Genomic DNA, 20,390 nt, shown 5'->3' with positions numbered 1-20,390 from the left:
TTTCAAGTTTACGATCGGGTTTGATTTTTGGTTGAGATTTATGGCTGGAGAAGATGAGCCACACAGACGAAAGGGGCCATGTTTTTATTTTTATACCAGGCATCTTTATTTCATGCTTGGCTTTGACTGCATGCTCACCATTTCGATTCTTGGAACCCATCTATGGATAATCGAGTAATAAGGTCGACTTGAAATTAACTTTTGTTACATATACATCATCATATAACCCAATCCACTTCTAGAATAGTAGTATATCTTCGACGATCTAAACCGTCGTATTGAATCGATCCTCTTCATCGCCATCGCGTTGATATGTCTCCCGTACTGTGATCAGGTCTTCCTGTTCCTCTCCACGAATGAGGTTCTCATTTTTGATGATTTCCTCTTCCGTCTTGCCAGCCGGGATAGCGTTCAAGATCTCGTCGGCTACCATATCTGGGTCTGCTGTGGCTGTTACAGCGTCTCCGACGACGACGTCGTCGCTCATCTCGCTCGTCTCAACTTCTTCGTCAGCTACAGCTCGGCTTTTGGCTGGTAGCATGTGAACGACAGGCTCGGTGTCGTTGAAGAGGCGAAGAAGCATTGCGCGACGGTCTTCCTTGGGAAGCATGAGGTTGACAGAGTATAATGATCGCCAGAGGGGGACAACCATTCGCTCACTAGAATGCGGTTAGTAACTGCCTATATCGATATGCTCAGAAGTGAAATCTTACCGGAATCCATCTTCAGCTTCACTTGGCTCCACTCGTAGTATGCAACACCCAAGATCCATGTCTTTGATTCTTTCTCCCACTTCTCCCAAACGCAGGTAATTATCCTTGTCGAGTCGTGGAAACAACTCTTTCAACAAGATTCGTAGTGTCTCCTTCTTGGTCAAGGTCACTGCACGATCAGGTCCAGCCCAGGTCTCGACCAATTGCAGCCCGTCAGTTTGGATACGCCATTGGCACTGGTTCGGTCGCTGAGCGTCCTGCTTCACGAACATCTTGACTCCGGCATGCACGAACTTGATTCCTCGTCCTTGGTTTTCGGCCAAGATGTCTCGTGCCAGGGCGCTGGTGTAATAAATGGTCTTGCTGAGAGTACCCGCGGCATTTCGCACCATGAATCGGTCCCGTGGGAACCGATCAGAAATATTGAAAAACTTGAAAATATTCACAATATCATCTTGCTGACCATCGATGAATGTGAATGGTTCCTCAAATGGTTGTCCCGGCTTTCTTTTCGATACCCTGGCGTTGGGGTTCGGCTTAGGCTCTTCTACTCGTGAGAAATCGGTAGTATCTTCCTGGCCTTCCACAGCGGATGGAGGAGGGAAGTGAACTGGTCGATCGCCTAAGTAAACCTCAGTACCGTCTTCAAGCTTTGTACGCTTGACGGGCATCTCAGTCTCGATTTCGGGAGCCAATCGTTTATTCGGGGCTGGTTCGTCCAAAGTTGTTTTGTATGGAGGCTGGTGGGAAGATTCGGCTACTGTAGCCTCTTTCCCACTTATGTCCTCACCATGAGGTACTATAGCATCAAGCGCTTCAATCTTGTCCATAAAACCACCATTACCGTTGCGGTTCTTCTGATCCAACTCATCCAGCAAGGCAGCAACAGAAGCTTTGGGGATTATTTTCGTCGTATCCTCCGGCTTGGCCCGAATCTCCTTTTTCTTCTCTAGAACAGTAATAAAGAAGCCGCCGGTATCTTGCAAATGAGGATAAACACGCATGCAGCGCTCGAGATGTATATCCTCTTTCGGAGGGAACATAGTTGCTGCTAAACGGCCAAGCCCAGTAATCCCTTCGTTCTTTCGGTGCTCTTCAACTTCTTCCCAGCTATTCCAGGTACGTCCATCACGATCCAAGACTTTCCACGTATGCAATCCGTCAACTCTTTTTAGCTCTGGCAATTCTTTGCTACAGTCGATAAGCTCAACATGGTCCGGTCCACCACAGCGCTCAATAGCTGCAGCAATAACGGCTTCGTTTTCAATCGGATTCATACTGCATGTTGAATAGACAACGCGTCCACCAACTTTGAGCATCTGAAGAGCTCGAACAAGAATACGCATTTGAGTTGCGTGTAGACCGAGAGCACTGCTAGGGCTCCAGTCCGCCCAAATGTTGGGATTTTTTCTTGTTGTGCCGTCTCCAGAACATGGGACATCCGCCAAGATGCGATCAAATTTGAGATAGACATTGGGTTGTTTTCCCCCAGTAGACGAGGGAAGTTTAAGTGAAGGATAGAAAGTCGCATCATGGTTCGTAACGATCAAGTTCGGGGAGTTTAATCGCTTCATCTGGTGAATCAACATATGTGCTCGTTTGTAATCACTATCGTTGGCGATGAGAAGACCGGTGGAGCGGCCATCATCTCTCAACCCCTCTGGGTAGTTTGATGCGTCGTAGGTGCCTTGTTCAATCTCCGCAGCGGCTCTGCGAACGCTCTCCTCTTCTCCAGCATGTAGCAATTCCATCAACTGTGTAGATTTGCTTCCAGGCGCGGCGCACATATCGAGTACGGTCATACCGGGCCTGACATCGAGGAATAGAGGCGGAATCATGCTCACGACTTCCTGGCGCGTGATGTTACCCACCTCTGTTTCGGAGACCAGAAACTTCTGAAAGGACGAAAAGGGAGGGAATCGTCGGATAACATTTTTCGGGGTCGTCATGTACCATGCCAATTGGTCTGGGTACCACGGAACGGGCTTTGGAGGCTCGACAACGTTTCCTTCATAAGTGATGGAGGTGATTTGCGGGATGTGGTAGTCGACGAGTGTTTTCTTGACGGCAAGTGCATGTCTATTATGGAAGTTGCCATTTTAGTACATCTTCATGTCGTATACGGAATGCGCCAGCCACACTGGATTTATGACGTACCCTCGAGAGCCAGTGAAGCGAAAGCTGGCAGGGAGCTCTCTTCTCAAAGCAGCCCAGAAGGCTTCTTGCTCTTCTTTCGGAATGAGCCCATGGTCGTTGTAGTAGCTTTCGTACTTCTCATTGCTCTTGACTGTGTCCGCCCAATTTTGACGTCCTCGATTGGCTGGGGCAGCGCCTTTCTTTGCGAACTGCGACCGGAGGTTAGCGATGGATCGGGAAGCAGTTTCATGGTATTGAAATAAGTAAGTTGTATCTGGAATAGCAGTATCTTACCCTCTTGCCCTTACCCATCGCGAATTGGTACGTGGGTTGCACAGACTATAATTTTCCTGTGGTAGCTGTACCGTTGACTTTGAGATTTTATTCTCGAAAGCTTTAACGGCGGAGATATGCTGCCCCACATGTTGCTTATGTCAGATTTGTTGCCTTGATGCCTTAATTTCCGAATTTGGCTTAGTGTCTGGCCGAATATGTTTGTTGTGATTGCATCTTGAATCTTTAACGACTTGAGTCTTGAATTCGCCTTGAATCTGCGGAGAAATACGCAAAATCCAGATCTTCCCATATGAAGGGACGCAGATCATATGGGTCTACTTGAGCCGGGCTCACTCCTGATTCTGCTTTACTCAAAGAGCAGTGAAGACAGCCTAGTGTCTGAAGTTGTACTGAGCTGAGATCGTATGGGACAACACGTGGCTACCAACGATTGCCCTAACCACGTCATATCCTCATTAAGTCAACTACAAGTTCGCTTGTTCTTCAAGCCTCGAAAGTGAAATATGAAAATCATCATGAGATACCTTTCAATGAGCACTACTCCGTATTCCATACTTGAATTCATTCTTGTTGACTCGGAGTCTTGGCTGAAATTTTAGTGAGCACTATGTACGTATGCAGTGCATTGCCCTCTAACCAAACCAAAGCTTAACCAGACTAAGCATAGAATCGCAATCACTAATAGAATCTAATCCTAGGCCTAACGAGTAACGACAAAGCCTAAAACCTAAAACCAGGCTACTTACTGTAGGGGCCAGGGCTTTGATAAGCTGGAATTGAACTACAGAGTACGGAGTGCGCTCATGGCAAGTTCTATCTACTGCGCCCCGTCAAAAGTACTGTTCGATCAATCTGGGTTACGTACTACGTTTGCTGGCGACCATCTGATATCTGTCCAGCACGTGTAGATCCTTCGATATACAATATAAAAGCGCACATGTGATACTCCAGCAGTCTCGATAACTGCTCGTAGTAAATTAGTTAACTACTTCAGTTAACTAGTTATTGCCCCTTTAGTCAAGACTATAGCATCGGAAGAATCCGTGCAGCAATACGTGGGTATGTATGTAACTAAGCGAGCCGATGCCGTCAATTAGAGTTTTGGCATCGCCTGCAGCGGCATGGCGGGTTTGCACGTGGTTGCGGCATTTGATTGGCCCTCAAACACGCTGATACGCTCGTACTCCACGGCCAATGCGCGGTTTTCGGTTGTATTTTATTCTCCGACCCGACGATACGGGCATATTACCCGTATCAACATGTCTATTAGCCAATGATCGAGGTAGATTACTCTATCTTTCAACGCTCGTGACTCAGTACGCGATCGAGGATAATTACACGAGCCAAACATTGTTAGTCTTGATATGGCAGCTCTGGTGGATCGATCGGATAACGAATGATCGCTTATCCAAGAAAATTTAATGCTAACTAGTTAGCATCAACCCAAGATCTACGGAGGGGGACGTGAGAGTCAAAACTTCACCGACCAAAGTCTCTTTATCTTTCTTAATTTACAGTCCAATTATCTAGTTACTGGCAATACGCTATATGCCATGGGACCTGATCTCTTCGCTGGCATTGGGCCACTGACTCGTACCTTTCGACTAAATCGGTTGGTTTAACGCTTCGCCTCAAGAAGGCTCATTTCCACTTCCACATTGCTCCATTCAACGATTGCTTAGCGCCAGTTACTTATCTGATAAGTACTTATTGTCTCGTGGGCCCTTTTGCCCGGCGAGCCACCGCATAACTCGAGTCAAATCAGCAGCATGTGCGCCAGTCTTTTCGCGTGATATCATTGAGGTTATCTACAGACGGTCTGGATTCTGGAATACAAAAATACTGGCTAGAGACCTTTGCTCTCCTTGTTCTTCTTGTATTCCAGCGTTTCGTTCCGTTGATATACATGCAAAGCATATTAACCGGATATCTCTATTTCGCTGGTCTTTGTTGCTGTATATTGTTGAACCGTCTACTATATATAGACAACTTACGGGGAAACATAAGGGCTCTAGGCACTGGTTTTGCAGCATCCAAACCTACATTTCGTCAATATAAACACATCTTATGCCAACTGGAACATTCCCCAATACACTGATGGACTTCCAGCCGCGCGGACGTTGGAGGCGACCTGCGCAATACATTCAAGCAGGGCCCTAATACCTAAGGGAAGGTACTTACCCGGGATAGCCCTCTCCCAGCAGGGAGGAAAGGGTCGTGACCATGTCAGCATCACTCATCGCCAGAGGCATCTACAACGATGATCCGCCAGATCCGCGCACTGCGTTGGAAAATTATCCCACATTGTTGGTATGCTGGTGGTGTACTGCCGTGTCCTTGGTTATCATCGGCATCCGGGTGTTCGGCCGCTATCGTCGAACAAAACGATTTTTCACCGAGGACAAGGTCATGATGCTAGCAGTCTTTCCGTTGATTGCGAGGATGACACTGGTGCATCTAATATTGATCTGGGGAACAAACAATGCTAAAACTATTGGACTGCCAGAAACGGATATCCGACGCCGGGGAATTGGTAGTCGGCTTGTGTTGGTGGCGAGGATATTTTATGCAGTCTAGTGAGCACGACATCTTCCATTAACAAATGAAAACATCCGGCTAATATCGATTGCATAGCATCTGGATGGCCAAATATACCGTCTGTGAATTCCTAAGGCGACTGACCGGCATGGTCTGGACAAGAACTTTCCAAGTGGCGCTCCGATTAATCGAGTATTTCCTCGCCAGTACACTTGCAACTGTTATCATTGCAACTCTGGTTGAATGCCACCCCATCACGCACTACTGGCAGGTCACACCAGACCCCGGCCCGTATTGCAGACTAGGATATACCAACTTGCTCACAATGGGCGTGTGCGACATTCTAACCGACATCTTTCTTGTCGTGCTTCCTGTATCTCTGTTCTTGGCTTCGGCCATGTCATTCAAGCGCAAGTTCCAGCTCACCATCTTATTCGCCTCATCCCTCCTCCTGGTCGCCATCACGGGATACCGAGTACCATCAGTCATACAAAAAAACGGAGTACAAAATTTCCGGTCTCTAGTCGCCTCTTTTGAAATCCTAGCAGCTACGTTCGTCTCTAACTTTGTGGTTATTGGCTCATTCCTCCGTGACCGAGGTCTTAAGAGGCCCAAATACAGACGAGTAGAGGGCTCGCTTTCCGTAATTGACAGTGTCGACCATGCATCTATCAGACGAGCTACGATCACCAAACACCATTGGGGTAGTGATGCGGATCTTGTCAATGGGCTAGGTATCAGACTCCATCCGGAGCTGTATGCTACACAACAGAACACCATGCGTCCCGCCCCTGTTTTCAAGAGATCCAGTCATCATCAGAATCATCGCGACGACAAGTCGCAAAGCGATTCGAGGAGTATAGAGGACTATACTATGACGGGTAGTTCGACGACAAGCAAAACGTTGACAGTACTACCTCCGCCGTCAGTTGCAGATATCACTGATCCAATGGTCAGCCCCAGAGCTCCTCGACGAAGCGTCTCGTTTTATGACGTGGGCGGTCTTTTAGATGGTTCGCCATCACCACGGCAGCAGCACCAGTCACAACCACAGCCACATGCCACAGAGCTTGTTCGGCATCAAACGGAACCTGTTGGCCCGACAGCAGCATATTCTCATCCATCTCAGATCCATTTTCGCGTGCCGCAATACGCTTCTCCAACTCCCGAGATTCGTCAAGACCATTACTCAGGCGCAGGGATATTCCTACAAGATGTAGGTGGCCTCATAACACGCCCACGAACCATATCAGACATTACTACTACAACATGCCATTCAGACGAACACGAACAATAACCTAACCAATTTTTCTTCCCTTATGCACAACAAAAGCTACGGCTATATGTCTCCACGAAATAGAGATTTTTTTTGTTTTGTTTTTTGGGGGTTGCTTCGGGTGGACATGATTTCTAAGATTCAAGATTTTGCATTTATTTAGCGTTGGCGTTGGTGGTGGATATACCCATTCTTTTTTGTGGCGTATCCTGCATCCTCATATAATTAGACATATCTATACCATAATGATATCATTACTTTTCTACAGACTTTCACCCGCTACATACTAAAGATACACTTACGATTAAGATGTTGAGGGGGTACCGCCTAGATCTGGTAAGGCGAACGACCCTGTAACAGGTATAAATAGCAATATTGATATCTCGTGGTCTAAATAGATCGGCTGATGCTACAAAATCAATCGAGGGGCTGGACAAGGTTGCATAATTATTAATTAATCCATTTGAAGACTTAGAAATTCTCGATTCTATTAAAGAAAACGACCAAAAACCCATCCACTCAACCTAAATTACATGTGTACATTCCAGTGGTAGGATCAACCAGTCCAGGTCAAATCCTCCAATTTGTTTGCAATGCCTTGCTTTTGACTTGATGAGAAAGAATATTTCCATATTGCGCCGATACGCCACGCTGTTGTATGTTTTTCTTTTTTCTTCTTCTTCGTTTTAGCCATTTGAGTCATTGTGTGTACTTCTGCTCTGGTTTCTTCTGTAAAGGAGTACGCATTTGAGAACTCCCTTTGCAATGCAGACAAGACGACGCTCAAATAACCCAGCGATAACTTGCATACCGACCAGCTGTCTCACTCTTTCGGATAATCTTCACAACCTGACCCCTCCTCAATCCCAGATAGCGCGCAACGGGATCCGAAACCTGAATTCTCGGAAGCTGCGATTCCTTAAGACGATAGCGCTCCAATAACCGCGCTTTCTCCTCTGCACTCAAAAGCACATGTTTGGGCACAAGTTCATGGTGCGTAATATTAACCAACAGATCCGATTCTTGAAAATGTTCGCAGATATGGCCTATAGCGCTGTTCAGGAGACGAACGGCGGAGGGGGAAATGGCTGTTCGAGTGATGAATATGCCGGAGTGGTAGTTTCCTTCGTCGACGAGGTGGTTGAATTGGCGCACTTGTTTGGCGCCTACACCGGTTGTGTCTTCGCAGAACTGGACGAATATTTGGCCGCAGTCGGGGACTGGGTCGGGGTCGGTCGGGCGTTTCTTGAGAGGGGTGTATTTGGCTTTCATAGCTTCGGAGGGAATGGCGGCGATTGTCATTCTCTCGCGACTGGACGAGTCAGCTTAAGTAATTTTCAGATCTTCATGTAGGGTTAAATCATACCTAGGGAACCCATTTGAGTCACTGAATTTATTTGTAAAGTCTTGAAGATCGATTTTCAGTTCTTCTTCAGATATTTCATATCCCTAAGAATAAGCAGTAATCGCATGTTAGCATGCCACTGAATAGAAGAGAAAAGCAACATGCTGGTTTTCGCCTACCCGATCTCGAAGCATCTCATGGACTGTGCGCCATGTGCGCCATAGTCTGGCCATCTCATTTCTAGCTTCCTGGCTGCTTGGTGAAGTATCGTCCTCCATATTGACTGGTTAAGCACCGGCGCGGCGCACTCGACGAGTAAAAGTTGACAAGGAAGAAGGGCAAGGTTTTTTTCCCTCCGTTGTTCTGATGCTGAGTCAAATGGTTGTTTCGACCACGCCTTTCGCGGTACGACAGATCGTTCTTGTAAATGTAAGTGTCGTCGTAAAGCAGAACAGAATTATTTTCTGGAGTCGATGGATCGGCGAAAGAGAAAGAACTTCCAATCAGCGAAGCGGGCGCTAAAACCAAATAAGCGCAGGCGGTGTCGGAAGAGGCTAGAATCCAAGCGAACGGGAAAAATAATTACGGTCACTCTGTCGGTTACTTTAAAGTTAGGTACTTTGTTGTCCTTTACGAGATCGGTCGTTGGCAATTGTCCTCTTGAGACTCCCTTTTCTCATTTCTGGTCGTTTGATCTTTATTGGTCGGTAAGTTCCTGCTTTCATTGACATCAGCTCAATGGATGAAATTCTGCGGATTTTGATTTGTCCATAGCGACACACTCAGTGGCACACGACCTCTCATCATCCCTTTACCCTGATGCGATCTGTCATAAAGGCCTCGTTTACAATTGAACTAATATTCGTCCGTTTTACCGACAGGTTGACAGTACGGTAAAATGGCTTCCACTGCCACAGACGCTGCTGTCGAGCAGAAGACTCGGCCCACAAAACCCGATGAGGCTACATACAAAGCCAATTTGGCTAAAGCCGAAAAGGAACATACTGCTGCTCAAGAGAAATTGGTGCGCTCATTACGAATTTCTACTACAACTAAGATTATGGCTAATGGTCGTATTTTCACAGAACCAAATCAAGGCCAAGATTGAAAGCGCAAAGCCTAGCAACCAGGACTCGCCTGCTGCTAAGAGACAAAAGGAACTCCGTGCTGAGCTCTCTGCAATCCGCCAAAAGCAACAAGGTTTCAAATCTGCCCGTTCTAGCACCCAGGAGAAGCTCAATGCTCTTGATTCCACCCTTAAGGCCCGCGTTGCCGAGCAGAACAATTCCCGCGGCAAGATCGCTTTCAAGAGTGTCGAGGAAATTGACAAGGAGATTGCTCGCTTGGAGAAACAGGTCGATTCCGGTAGCATGCGCTTGGTCGATGAGAAGAAGGCCCTTTCCGATATTTCCAGCTTGCGCAAGCAGCGCAAGAACTTTGCCGGTTTGGATGACGGTCAAAAGAACATCGACGCTTTGAAGAAGCAGATTGCCGAATTGAAGAAGACTCTTGACAACCCCGAGGCCCGTGCTTTGAGCGACAAGTACAACGAGATTCAGCAGGAACTCGACTCTATCAAGGCTGAACAGGACTCTGCTTTCAAGAACCTGAACTCTCTCCGGGACGAGCGTACCAAGTTGCAGCAGGAACAGCAAGCCAAGTTCACCGCCATTCGTGAGCTCAAGGACACATACTACAAGGAGCGCAAGGCCTACAAAGAATACGAGGATGAGGTCTGGCGTGCTCGCCGTGAGCGCCAAAAGGCTGAGCGTGACGCTTTCGAACGGGAGAAGAAGAAGAAGATTGCCGACAAGAAGTTGGAGGAAGCTTCCCAGCTTGCTTACACCGATGAGATCTTGACTGCTCAGGGACTTATCCGCCACTTCAACCCCAACTACGACTTTGCTTCTCTTGGTCTTGACGACAACAAGAGGACTGCAGGCGGTGCTTTCCGTGCCGAGGTTGGACGTACTGTCGACGAGTCCGGCATCAAGGGCATGAAGGTTGTCAAGAAGGACGAGGAAGACTACTTTGTTGGTACTGGCGGCAAGAAAGGAAAGAAGGGCAAGAAGGGTGGCAATGCCTCTCCTGCCCCTGCTGCCGAGGGCAAGTTCAACCTCAGCTTTGGTGTTATTGAGGATTTCGCCAAGGTCAAGGTCGATCAGCCCATGAGCCAGGCTGATGTTCCCGCTGTTGTGGAGAAGTTGGCCGCTAAGATTACCGAATGGAAGAAGAACCAGGCCGCCAAGACTGAGGAGGTATGTTTGACTATTGCATGATTTTTTTGGGCAATCACTAACACCAAACAGAACATCAAGAAGGCCAAGGAGGAAATTGAACGTCTCGAGGAAGAATCTCAGCGTGCTACCGACCACGCTAAGAAGGTGGCTCAGACCAACGCCGGTGTTAACGGTCATGTTTCCGCCGAAGCTGAGGCCAAGCAGGAGCAGGATGGTGCTGACGATGCCGCCGACGAGCTCAAGAAAGCCACCCTCGAGGACGCCGAGTAAAGAGACGAACTATTTCGTTTCCACCAGCCTAATCAGTTGAATAAATCGAAACCCACATATTGACCCTCTGGTAAACTTACTCTTCTACGACGACGTATTTGCATACTTGTTGCCTTTTAAAAGAAAGCGTGTTTTTTCTTGCATATTGCGCTTTCAGAAGAGTTATTCATTTTACCCGAGCACACTGAGCGAACTTTGATTGAAGATATATCTTCTTGTATCTTCATCTCATTTGACCCTATTTTTTTTCCGTTTGCATATTATTCCATCTCAACTCCGCTAACTATCTCCTGTCTTACCCTTCTCGTTTGTACTCCGACCCTATTCGCTTTGTTGTGATCGATTTGAGTTTGATGTGAGAGGGTTATCATCTCTCTCTACATCTGAAAAGTATTCCGACTTGTTTTATGGTTGGGCTTTCTTTTCTTCTTGTCTATGTGTTTTTTTCCCCCTGTTTCCTTTTCATGACTTTTTGTTCAAGCTGTTTTGGTGCTGGTAGTCGGCATGAAATGGGAAACAGTGATCTTAAGTGCCTCTTCTGTTTTCTTACTTTCTTCTACATATATGTAATTTTGGGTTCTTCTACTACCGTATGACTAGCTAACGAAATATGAATATCGAAAAAGGATATCGAACGCATAGTGCTCTAGAGGAGACCGCAGTACAATTTGTAGTAGAATGATCGGTATTACTCGACTCAACGCCGCAGACAACAGAACGGTGTCCTGATGGAAAGCTGAGCGCCTGTGGCTTGGGCATCTATCTACCTTCCTCTTAGGGCTATGCAGTCACGAGACCAGGAAAGAAGCAGATGCAAAAAATCCGAGAAAAATAGATATATTAAATTGATGCCATGGGATCAGCCAATCAATTTGTTGATCAATGTCTTCGATCTAGACTCCACTATTTACGGAGTGCATATACTCAGTCATACTCCGAACGAGATTCGCTGAAAGAAGTAAAAGGTGACTGGTCCAGGGCAGCTCAAAATCAAAATGAGGCTTGCTTCATTCAAAGTGCTGTTATTCAACTTTTCCTTCGATTTTACTTCCTGCAATAAGTAATTGAAGTATATATCACATTTTCTAAAATAGTCTGCTTACCTAGGTAGGCTACGACAAGTATCAACTTGGACGCCCTGAGTTTGACGCATGGCGGCAGCCCCAGTCCCATTCCGCTGCGTTTCTTCTCTCTGCTCATTCCCAACTTCGCTTCCAGGTTTTATATACTGGGTGGCTTTTTTGGTGCAACAGAGGCAACAGAGAGTAGGGTCATGCGGTTCGTGTTTAGACTCATCTCTTCTTTTCAAATCTCATTTATTTTTTTTCCTTCGTTTTTGTCTGCTGATTTGGACAGGGATCCATCTCGTGTCGTTGTGTTACCTTTCCGAAGGATAGGTCCTATGGTATGTATGTATCACTATCACTCATGGTGAGCACTCCTAGGCAGAAGTGGTCCTAATTGACATTGAACAAAGATCCATATGATATATATACTACGGAGCATTAATCCAGAGGTACGATCGCGGGCATTTCCGCTGTCGAACCAATCGTGACATCTGCTCCGGACAACCTCGCATTTTCGACTCCATTGATAAACATAAAATGATACTTGATCAGAGTATGCCAAGAAACACCGTACAACCAACTTGTGCATACTTACTACGTATGTATGTAGTACGAGTAGACCCTCAAATTTCAGTGTTAGCGCCGCATCTGTCGCCGCCTCCGGGCATCCACTAATTCTCCCCACCGAACACCCGGATCTTAACTACCCTAGGCTTAGTTTCCCCTCTATACACTCCTGCGCAAGCCGTGCGGATAGTCTAGTTCGTTGCTGGGCTGTCTGCGGGCTGGCTGAAATGGCCAGGATTCGAATGCTCTTCATCAAAGAGATCGTCAGACTCGGTTGCAGTGTGTTTGTTTACTACTACGGTACCTATGTGATCAGTGTGAGTTCAGCTGGAAAAAAGACCGTCTAATTTCTGTCTGTGGAGCAGAATACTCCAAAAGAAAGAGCTAAAAAAAGGCTAACTCATCTGACAGGTTCTGCAGCCCATTAGCATCTGGTTTCCAAGTGGTTCATCACTACATAGCTTCTAGTGCTGTTTCTGCTCACTTTCAGATACGGGGCTTTGACCTATACGCCCATGCCAGTGGAGTCTAGTTTGTGGTCTCGGATAGACTGATCGTCGAGCAGCTCTCATAGTTCACTGCTACCATGCTATACGGGGTATGTTGATTGGAGGAGAGATGATGTAGCTCGATGAACTCCTGCAGAACCGAGTGACTAGTTCACAACTAAAATGACGGGCTGAGCAAACCTTTTAGTAGTTCGGCCGGAGCATCAAGAGTCAATTCAAGCTCTACTACTGCCCACAGAAGAAAGGCATAGGATAACACACGCTAGAGAAAAGATGGTGTCCTCAGTTGCATCAGGCAGCACGGGAGGCGCTGGCTGATTAGCCAGTCTGGATATTGACAGCTTCGTTTCTTTTTCTCTCTTTTTTTCTTTTCTGTTCACTCGCGTGTTTCTTACACGTTCCCCTTCTCGCATCTTCTCTTCTCTCCCCAAGCTGCGCGTTGCTCTGCATTTTCTCGCTGTAAACTTGCATCTTTTCTTGCCAACCTGTTTATCAATCTTCCTGTAAGTCGATGGTGGTCCAGTTGCGTGCATGGAGCCTGACAGACAGCCTTCTTCCCCTGTACCTTTGTACAGACGGCTGTCCTCCCTCACAGCAGTTCGCGCAATGAGTCGATTATTCTCCTTTGACCGAGAAGAAAAGGGCCTCCCTTCAGAGAGAATAAATGATCCTGGGCACCCACAACCGCCTACACAGCCTTACCCCAATGTTAGCGGCACAGCTCAATTTGAACCACCGAATCAACCACCGCCATCGCTACCACTAGACGAGCGAGAACGGATCAGTCAAATATACAATCTTCACCACCAAACCCATAACTTGATTCCCGCAGATAACAAACTTCTGATTTTCAGATCATTGACTGGCATTGACTCGGTCCCTGTGCTTTCGCACCATGGATTTTTCTCTCCCAGACATGCGCCCAACGTCGGTATCTACACACGAATTGTCACTGCAGAAAAAACGGCAGCGTCTCGCTATCGCATTTTCAACATTTTGATCAACACATGTCTGGGAATCCAAATTGTGGTTGCCGCTGCACTAACGGCTATCGGTGCCGCAAACGGGCCACATGGTGCCGTGACGGCCTTTGGAGCCATCAACACGATCATGGCAGGTATCCTGACCTACCTGCGCGGTTCCGGACTTCCCGATAAAGAGCGGAATATCGAAAAATCATGGAGTCAGATACGTGAGTACATTGAACAGCGAGAGCGAGAATTCTGTCTGGAGGGTTGTATGTTGAACGTTGAGGATGAGATTCACAACATTGAGAGAATGTATGAGGAAGTTAGAACTCAGATGGAAGTTGGGGCTTCAGATAGTGGAGGCAAAAGAGGCGGTATAGAGAATCTTTCGAGTCTTCGACCAAGAGGGAGCTTGCTAGCCGAAGCCAAGAGTGCGGTGCAAGGCGCGATTGCCGGCCACCATGATCAGACGGAGCAGAATCATCATCATCTTGGCGATGAACTGCGGAACCTGGGACAGCGATTTCAAGGGACACGCAACGGAATGCAGCATCACCTTCGAGACGAGCTTCACAACTTAGGGCAACGATTGTCAGGTACGCGCGACCAGGCCAGAGATACTAGCGCACATGTCAGAGGCACAGCGGACGATATTCGGCATACTGGCGAAGATTTGCGACATACTAGTGAACAGGTTCGACAAGCGGGAGAGAACCTTCGAGACACGGATGTGCACCTGTCTGTTCATACGCCATCTTTGTCGGTGTCGAGGCATGGACAGACTGAAACCCAGGAAGGCGCACAAGAGAAGGACTTGGAGTGATTGTCACATTGACTCTTGATGACCCATTAATTCGTCGATACATGTATGGGATATATACCTACATCCCTCTCAACACACTTTCGAATCGATACCCTCCCTACCTTGCCGGCAGATGGCTGGCGCACCGCTCATCTCATGCCTTCCCACGTATCTCACATCACTGAACCTCATCCCTGCCCACAGTGAATACTTTCAGCATCCAGAATTCCAAGTCCGCAGATCTCTGTATAATTGAGGGGGAACCAGATATCCAATTGCATACTACGGCTAATAGCATTTTGACGTCTATTTCTTAACAGCTAGTTCTATCTTGGTGCAGCCGGAGTTCAGAATCCTTATTTTACCTAATAACAGCCATCCATACCTTTGTCGATTTTATTGCTTTTCTATTTCCTCTGACTAAGCAGTCAACATCCTTGGAACGGCGACAGCATGATCCTTGTCAGGATTGTCCGAAATAGGAAGTATGCATACAATTACCCGATTGGGCTGGGGCGGGGAAACCCAGCGCGGTATTAGAGAGGATCATGCCATGTCTAACAATGTTTCATTGTACTCCATAGCACTTTGTACTATGAGTAAGGAAGCATATGTAGTATCAGTTACTGGGTAACGGAAAAAATTGTCTCAGTGATGATCAATTGATTTTCCTCTTTCGGCTATTCATCCCACAAGCCTCACTTCGACGCCGGAGAGCCGCCCCCGCAACCAGCAATAATGCCTTTTGCTTCTTCTTTTTCTTCTTCTTCTTCTTCTTCTTCCTCTTTAAGTATTGTTGTTGATCGCATTTGATGCCATCAACAACCGTCGGTTCAGCAAATAACCGACGGAACAATCGGCACACCTAACCAGAGCATGCATCCCTAAACTGACCTAAGGTACCCCCAGTAGGTACTAGCAAAGCACATGATTGTCCCCCCCGCACAGGATCGACAGCCTCACCCGACCACTGTAACTCTCTAAGCACACGTGATGCCATTCCCACGTTGAATTTGTCTCTTGGTTGATTCAATCCCCGGTTCCTGTGTTATGATCCGGCAGTTATACCATGTCTTTTGCTCGGGTAAATTCTTGATGTAACCGTGGAAGAGAAGCTGATGGGATATCGACGGCGCAGTTTCGATAAATAATAATGATGCACCCTTGTCTGGAGGGGGTCTCCCAGCTTCTGAGTCAAGTAACTGGCAATGCATCAAGTCTGCTGTTCGTCATGAAGGTTCTTGAGACTACAGCCGTGGCTTTGGCTTGCCTTTCGGGGCAGGTCTTGGGCAGAGCTTCTTCTTATCGCGGTGGTGCTATGCGTTTGTTTGAGAACACTGGTGTGGAGCAGGGAGCTTTGCAGAATATCGTAAGTTGAGACTCCGGGATTTTCTTTTACCTAGGGTAAATCCAAAAAAAAAGCTGTACTGACTTGTCAGGTAACATGGGATTCTCAATCATTTTTCATCAATGGAGAAGGACTGATGGTATTCTCTGGTGAATTCCATCCATTCCGGTATATATTCCCTAATTTCTCTTTTCTGTCACTACCTAGTTGCCTAGGTATCAAAAACCACTTTTCATTCAGTCTAATAACCTCTATTTCTGTTCAAATAAAAGCCTCCCAGTAGCATCCCTCTACATCGATGTCTTCCACAAAATCAAAGCCCTAGGCTTCAACACCGTCTCATTCTACGTCGACTGGGCCCTATTGGAAGGTAAACCGGGCACTTATCGTGCAGAGGGCATTTTTGACTTGCAGGCTTTCTTTGATGCCGCAAAAGCATCTGGAATCTATTTACTCGCTCGTCCCGGTCCGTATATCAATGCTGAAGTGTCTGGTGGAGGGTTCCCAGGTTGGTTGCAAAGAGTAACTGGGACGTTGCGGACTCGGGATTGGGAGTATTGGGATGCCACTAGGAAGTAAGTAGTATATTCGTTCACTCAGACTGACAATGGTAGTACTGACTATGTGGCTTGCCATAGTTATGCAAGCCACGTCGGCGCAATAATCGCCGCGAACCAAATCACCAACGGCGGTCCCATTATTCTCTATCAGCCGGAGAATGAGTACTCAAAATTCACTGGTCGTTACTCTAATGACCCGCGTTATATGCAGGATATTATGGACACTGCTCGTGATGCTGGTATTACTGTACCATTTATTAATAATGATGCAGACGCGTATGGATATAATGTGCCTGGGTCTGGTGTTGGGGCTGTTGATATCTATGGTTTCGATTCGTATCCGTGAGTTGATGTTCTTCCACATTGTCAGTTGAGGGTTCATCGTACTGATGGTGCTAAAGACTAGGATTTCATTGCGTATGTTCTATGACACTTGACTGAGTACAGCACCTGCTTATCGCTAACACGATGCAACAGGGCGACCCGCATAGCTGGCCATTCCGTGGTCTACCGACGGATTTCAACCGTCATCATCAGCAGCAGAGTCCTTCTACTCCATTCTCGCTTGTTGAGGTACAATGATACGTATATACTATCAAGTGAAAGAAAAATTACTGACAATGGAATAGTTTCAAGCTGGTTCTTTCGATCCATGGCATGGTAGCGGATTCGAGAATTGCGCCGCTCTGACCGGAGTGGAATTTCAAAGAGTCTTCTATAAGAACAACATTGCTGCCGGTGTTAGGCTTATGAACTTGTATATGGTGAGCCTTCCAAGGCAACATAACTACCTGTCGGCCCAGTATCTAACATTGTCAAGATATTCGGTGGCACCAACTGGGGCAACTTGGGTTACCCAGAAGGCTATACATCCTACGACTACGGTGCCGTGATCTCGGAGTCTCGAAGCGTCGATCGCGAGAAATACAGTGACCTTAAACTGCTCGGAAACTTTTTTAAAGTCTCACCTTCTTACCTTGATGCTGTGCCCTGGAGCGGTTCCAACAACGCGTACATTACGTCTCAAGCGGAACTGGTTCTTAGACCCTTGCTTGGCCGAAGCACTAATTCTTCATTCTGGGTGATGCGTCACGCGGATTATACCTATTTAGGCTCCAGCATCTATACGCTCAATGTGCCGACTAGTGCCGGTTCTCTGGTTTTGCCTCAACTGGGCTGCTGCTTGACACTAAATGGTCGTGATTCTAAGATTCATGTTACGGATTATGATGTTGCAGGAACCAATATTTTGTATTCGACTGCGGAAGTGTTCACATGGAAGAACTTTTCCGATTACAAGGTTCTTATTGTATATGGTGGACCAGGAGAACATCATGAGTTGGCAGTTTCTGTGTCTTCGAATGCACATATTTCGATTGTTGATGGTCCCAAGTCTGATGTCAAAACCAAGATACAGAATGGCCAAGCGATTATTGCCTGGGACGTATCTTCCTCCCGCAAAATTGTGAAGGTGGAAAATCTATTCATCTTTTTGCTCAGTAAGCTTTTGAACCTCAGGTGTACTCCGAACCGAGAACTGACATAATTCAGATCGCAAGTCGGCCTATAAGTACTGGGTGCCCCAGGTCGGTACATCGGGTAGTGTTATCGGATTCACCACCAAAGAGACAGTTGCAAACTCCATCATCGTAAATGGTGGTTATCTCGTGCGATCGGCATGGCTTCAAGGAAACCAATTTCACCTATCCGCCGACTTCGATGCTACCACTACCCTTGAAGTCATTGGCGTTCCTGCGAATGCGACTAGCTTGTATATCAACGGTGTGCAATACAACCATACCAAAACTTCCAACGGATTCTGGATTGCGAAAGTTGAATATAAGACTCCCAAAATCGTTCTACCAGATTTCACAAAATTGACGTGGAGATACGTCGACTCACTGCCCGAAATTCGGTCAACGTACGATGACAGTGCATGGGTTAAGGCTAACTATCCCCAGACTAACAATACTTCCACGCCGCTTAAGACTCCTGTATCGCTATTCGCCTCGGATTATGGTTTTCATACGGGTACTCTGATCTACCGCGGCCACTTTGTTGCCGTTCTCCATGAGGTATATTTCGCTGTTACCACTATCGGTGGCAACGGCTTTGGAAGCAGTGTATGGCTAAATGATACATTCCTGGGGTCATGGAAAGGCAGTGCAAACAATGCTTCTGCAAGTTCCATCTACGCATTTCCGGTTATGGAACTCGGATCCAGCTATACTCTCACGGTACTTATTGCCAATACCGGCCTAGACGAGAACTGGGTAGTTGGCACGGATTCAATGAAGACTCCAAGGGGTATTCTTGATTATGAATTGTATAATCACAATCAGAGTGATATTTCCTGGAAGATTACTGGCAATCTAGGTGGTGAGGACTATGCAGACCTGACTCGTGGACCTCTGAACGAAGGTGGACTCTATGCCGAACGTCAGGGCTGGCATCAACCGTCCCCACCAAGCAGCGACTGGGAAATATCAAGTCCCTTGGACGGTCTCAAACAGGCTGGAGTAGGTTTCTACTCGACTTCTTTCACTCTTAATCTTCCGGAAGGATATGACATTCCCCTCTTCTTCACGTTTAGTGCCAAGGGTTCGTGCAGAGTCCAGCTTTATGTCAACGGATATCAGTATGGAGTATATGTTCCGCAACTTGGTCCTCAGACAAAGTTCCCCGTTCCACAAGGTATCTTGAACTATCAAGGCGAGAACTGGATTGCGATCACTCTTTGGGCGCAGGATAGAAGTGGTGCGAAACTGGAGAGCTTTGAACTTACCTACACCACACCGGTGCTGACTGCATTGACAGGACTTACGTCCTCGCCTCAGCCTGTATATAGTAAGAGACCGGGTGCATATTAGAGAGGCAGATAAATAGTATGTAGTAGATAATTGCCGCTGTCAATCAAACATACAGATGTATCTATTATGACAAGACCTCTAGCGTAGTGGTAGAAGAAGCATTCTCTAGATAGATAGATAGATAGATAGACCAAGAAATTAGAAAAGAGTACTCTGTCAGGGCAGGCACTCACGTGAACTGAGCAACCAAACGAGGAAAGAGCAATGAGGCAGGGCAGGGTCGGGTCTTTCCTATTTGGCCTCGAATACAGCGATCTAATTGGCGGATGTCGCGGTCATGTCATTCTGCGTGGCGGTGCTGCCGAGAGAGCCGATATTGTAGTCTGATTGGCCGGCGATGCCCACTTCTCTTCAACCTCGGACTGAAGTGGCGTATGTGATCGACTTAACTCCACAAACGCCTTTAACCTTCTTAAACCTTCCTTCCCATCATTTCAATCTTTCATCAATCAACCTTTCAATTTTGTATCTCAAATTCGCCATATCGAGCAGGTTGACAGCCTTTCTATCGTTTCCATATTATCGCCCTTTTGTATACTCACGCACAAGGAAGACCCGGCAGTCGAATTATTCAGTGTGGGCTGGAAACCGAAGCGCGGAACTTGTTACGTAGTCATTGCCATCCCCCGGAATTGGCTTTATTGCGGTGGCCTGGTTATAGCTATAATATGTAAGTGCGAACAATCCAGCACTGCCATGCTTTTCCATTGTTTATTGCTTTTGAAGTAGTACATAGTACTACCTTAGTACTAACTCTTGGATATCAGTGGTTGTACACACAAGATAAGACTTGCAAGCCCATTGGCTCTACTGTACGCGTCATCACCGTCGACTCCCGGAGGCGTACCTGCTTAAATTCATATCGAGCGGCCGCGCACTCACTT

The 20,390-nt window shown here is 46.9% G+C and overlaps 6 protein-coding genes across 6 annotated transcripts; 4 read left to right on the top strand and 2 right to left on the bottom strand.

Annotated features, from left to right (window-relative positions):
* Positions 1 to 265: 265 nt before the first annotated feature.
* Positions 266 to 3,161, bottom strand: EYB26_006127 (uncharacterized protein; the record flags this gene model as incomplete). Its single annotated transcript, XM_054265403.1, has 4 exons — positions 266 to 659; positions 714 to 2,792; positions 2,871 to 3,058; positions 3,144 to 3,161. The coding sequence occupies 4 exons, from the start codon at positions 3,159 to 3,161 to the stop codon at positions 266 to 268; spliced, it is 2,679 nt and encodes an 892-aa protein (XP_054121378.1).
* A 2,208-nt stretch (positions 3,162 to 5,369) lies between these two features.
* EYB26_006126 (uncharacterized protein) lies at positions 5,370 to 6,981 on the top strand (the record flags this gene model as incomplete). The annotated part of the gene is made up of 2 exons (XM_054265402.1): positions 5,370 to 5,722; positions 5,781 to 6,981. The coding sequence occupies 2 exons, from the start codon at positions 5,370 to 5,372 to the stop codon at positions 6,979 to 6,981; spliced, it is 1,554 nt and encodes a 517-aa protein (XP_054121377.1).
* A 762-nt stretch (positions 6,982 to 7,743) lies between these two features.
* On the bottom strand, positions 7,744 to 8,583 carry EYB26_006125 (uncharacterized protein; the record flags this gene model as incomplete). Its single annotated transcript, XM_054265401.1, has 3 exons — positions 7,744 to 8,272; positions 8,327 to 8,409; positions 8,485 to 8,583. The coding sequence occupies 3 exons, from the start codon at positions 8,581 to 8,583 to the stop codon at positions 7,744 to 7,746; spliced, it is 711 nt and encodes a 236-aa protein (XP_054121376.1).
* Positions 8,584 to 9,203: 620 nt separating this feature from the next.
* On the top strand, positions 9,204 to 10,815 carry EYB26_006124 (uncharacterized protein; the record flags this gene model as incomplete). The annotated part of the gene is made up of 3 exons (XM_054265400.1): positions 9,204 to 9,329; positions 9,391 to 10,563; positions 10,615 to 10,815. The coding sequence occupies 3 exons, from the start codon at positions 9,204 to 9,206 to the stop codon at positions 10,813 to 10,815; spliced, it is 1,500 nt and encodes a 499-aa protein (XP_054121375.1).
* Positions 10,816 to 13,564: 2,749 nt separating this feature from the next.
* EYB26_006123 (uncharacterized protein) lies at positions 13,565 to 14,749 on the top strand (the record flags this gene model as incomplete). Its single annotated transcript, XM_054265399.1, has 1 exon — positions 13,565 to 14,749. One exon carries the CDS (start codon positions 13,565 to 13,567, stop codon positions 14,747 to 14,749), a length of 1,185 nt encoding a protein of 394 aa, XP_054121374.1.
* A 1,210-nt stretch (positions 14,750 to 15,959) lies between these two features.
* EYB26_006122 (uncharacterized protein) lies at positions 15,960 to 19,506 on the top strand (the record flags this gene model as incomplete). Its single annotated transcript, XM_054265398.1, has 9 exons — positions 15,960 to 16,097; positions 16,168 to 16,244; positions 16,349 to 16,651; positions 16,715 to 16,978; positions 17,038 to 17,053; positions 17,114 to 17,209; positions 17,266 to 17,400; positions 17,457 to 18,135; positions 18,188 to 19,506. The coding sequence occupies 9 exons, from the start codon at positions 15,960 to 15,962 to the stop codon at positions 19,504 to 19,506; spliced, it is 3,027 nt and encodes a 1,008-aa protein (XP_054121373.1).
* Between the last annotated feature and the right edge of the window lie 884 nt (positions 19,507 to 20,390).

This window comes from Talaromyces marneffei, chromosome 4 (assembly GCF_009556855.1).
Source record: "Talaromyces marneffei chromosome 4, complete sequence".
Taxonomy (NCBI): Eukaryota; Fungi; Ascomycota; class Eurotiomycetes; order Eurotiales; family Trichocomaceae; genus Talaromyces; species Talaromyces marneffei.
Note: the sequence above shows the minus strand (reverse complement) of the source record. Positions and strands in the feature narration are given on the sequence as shown.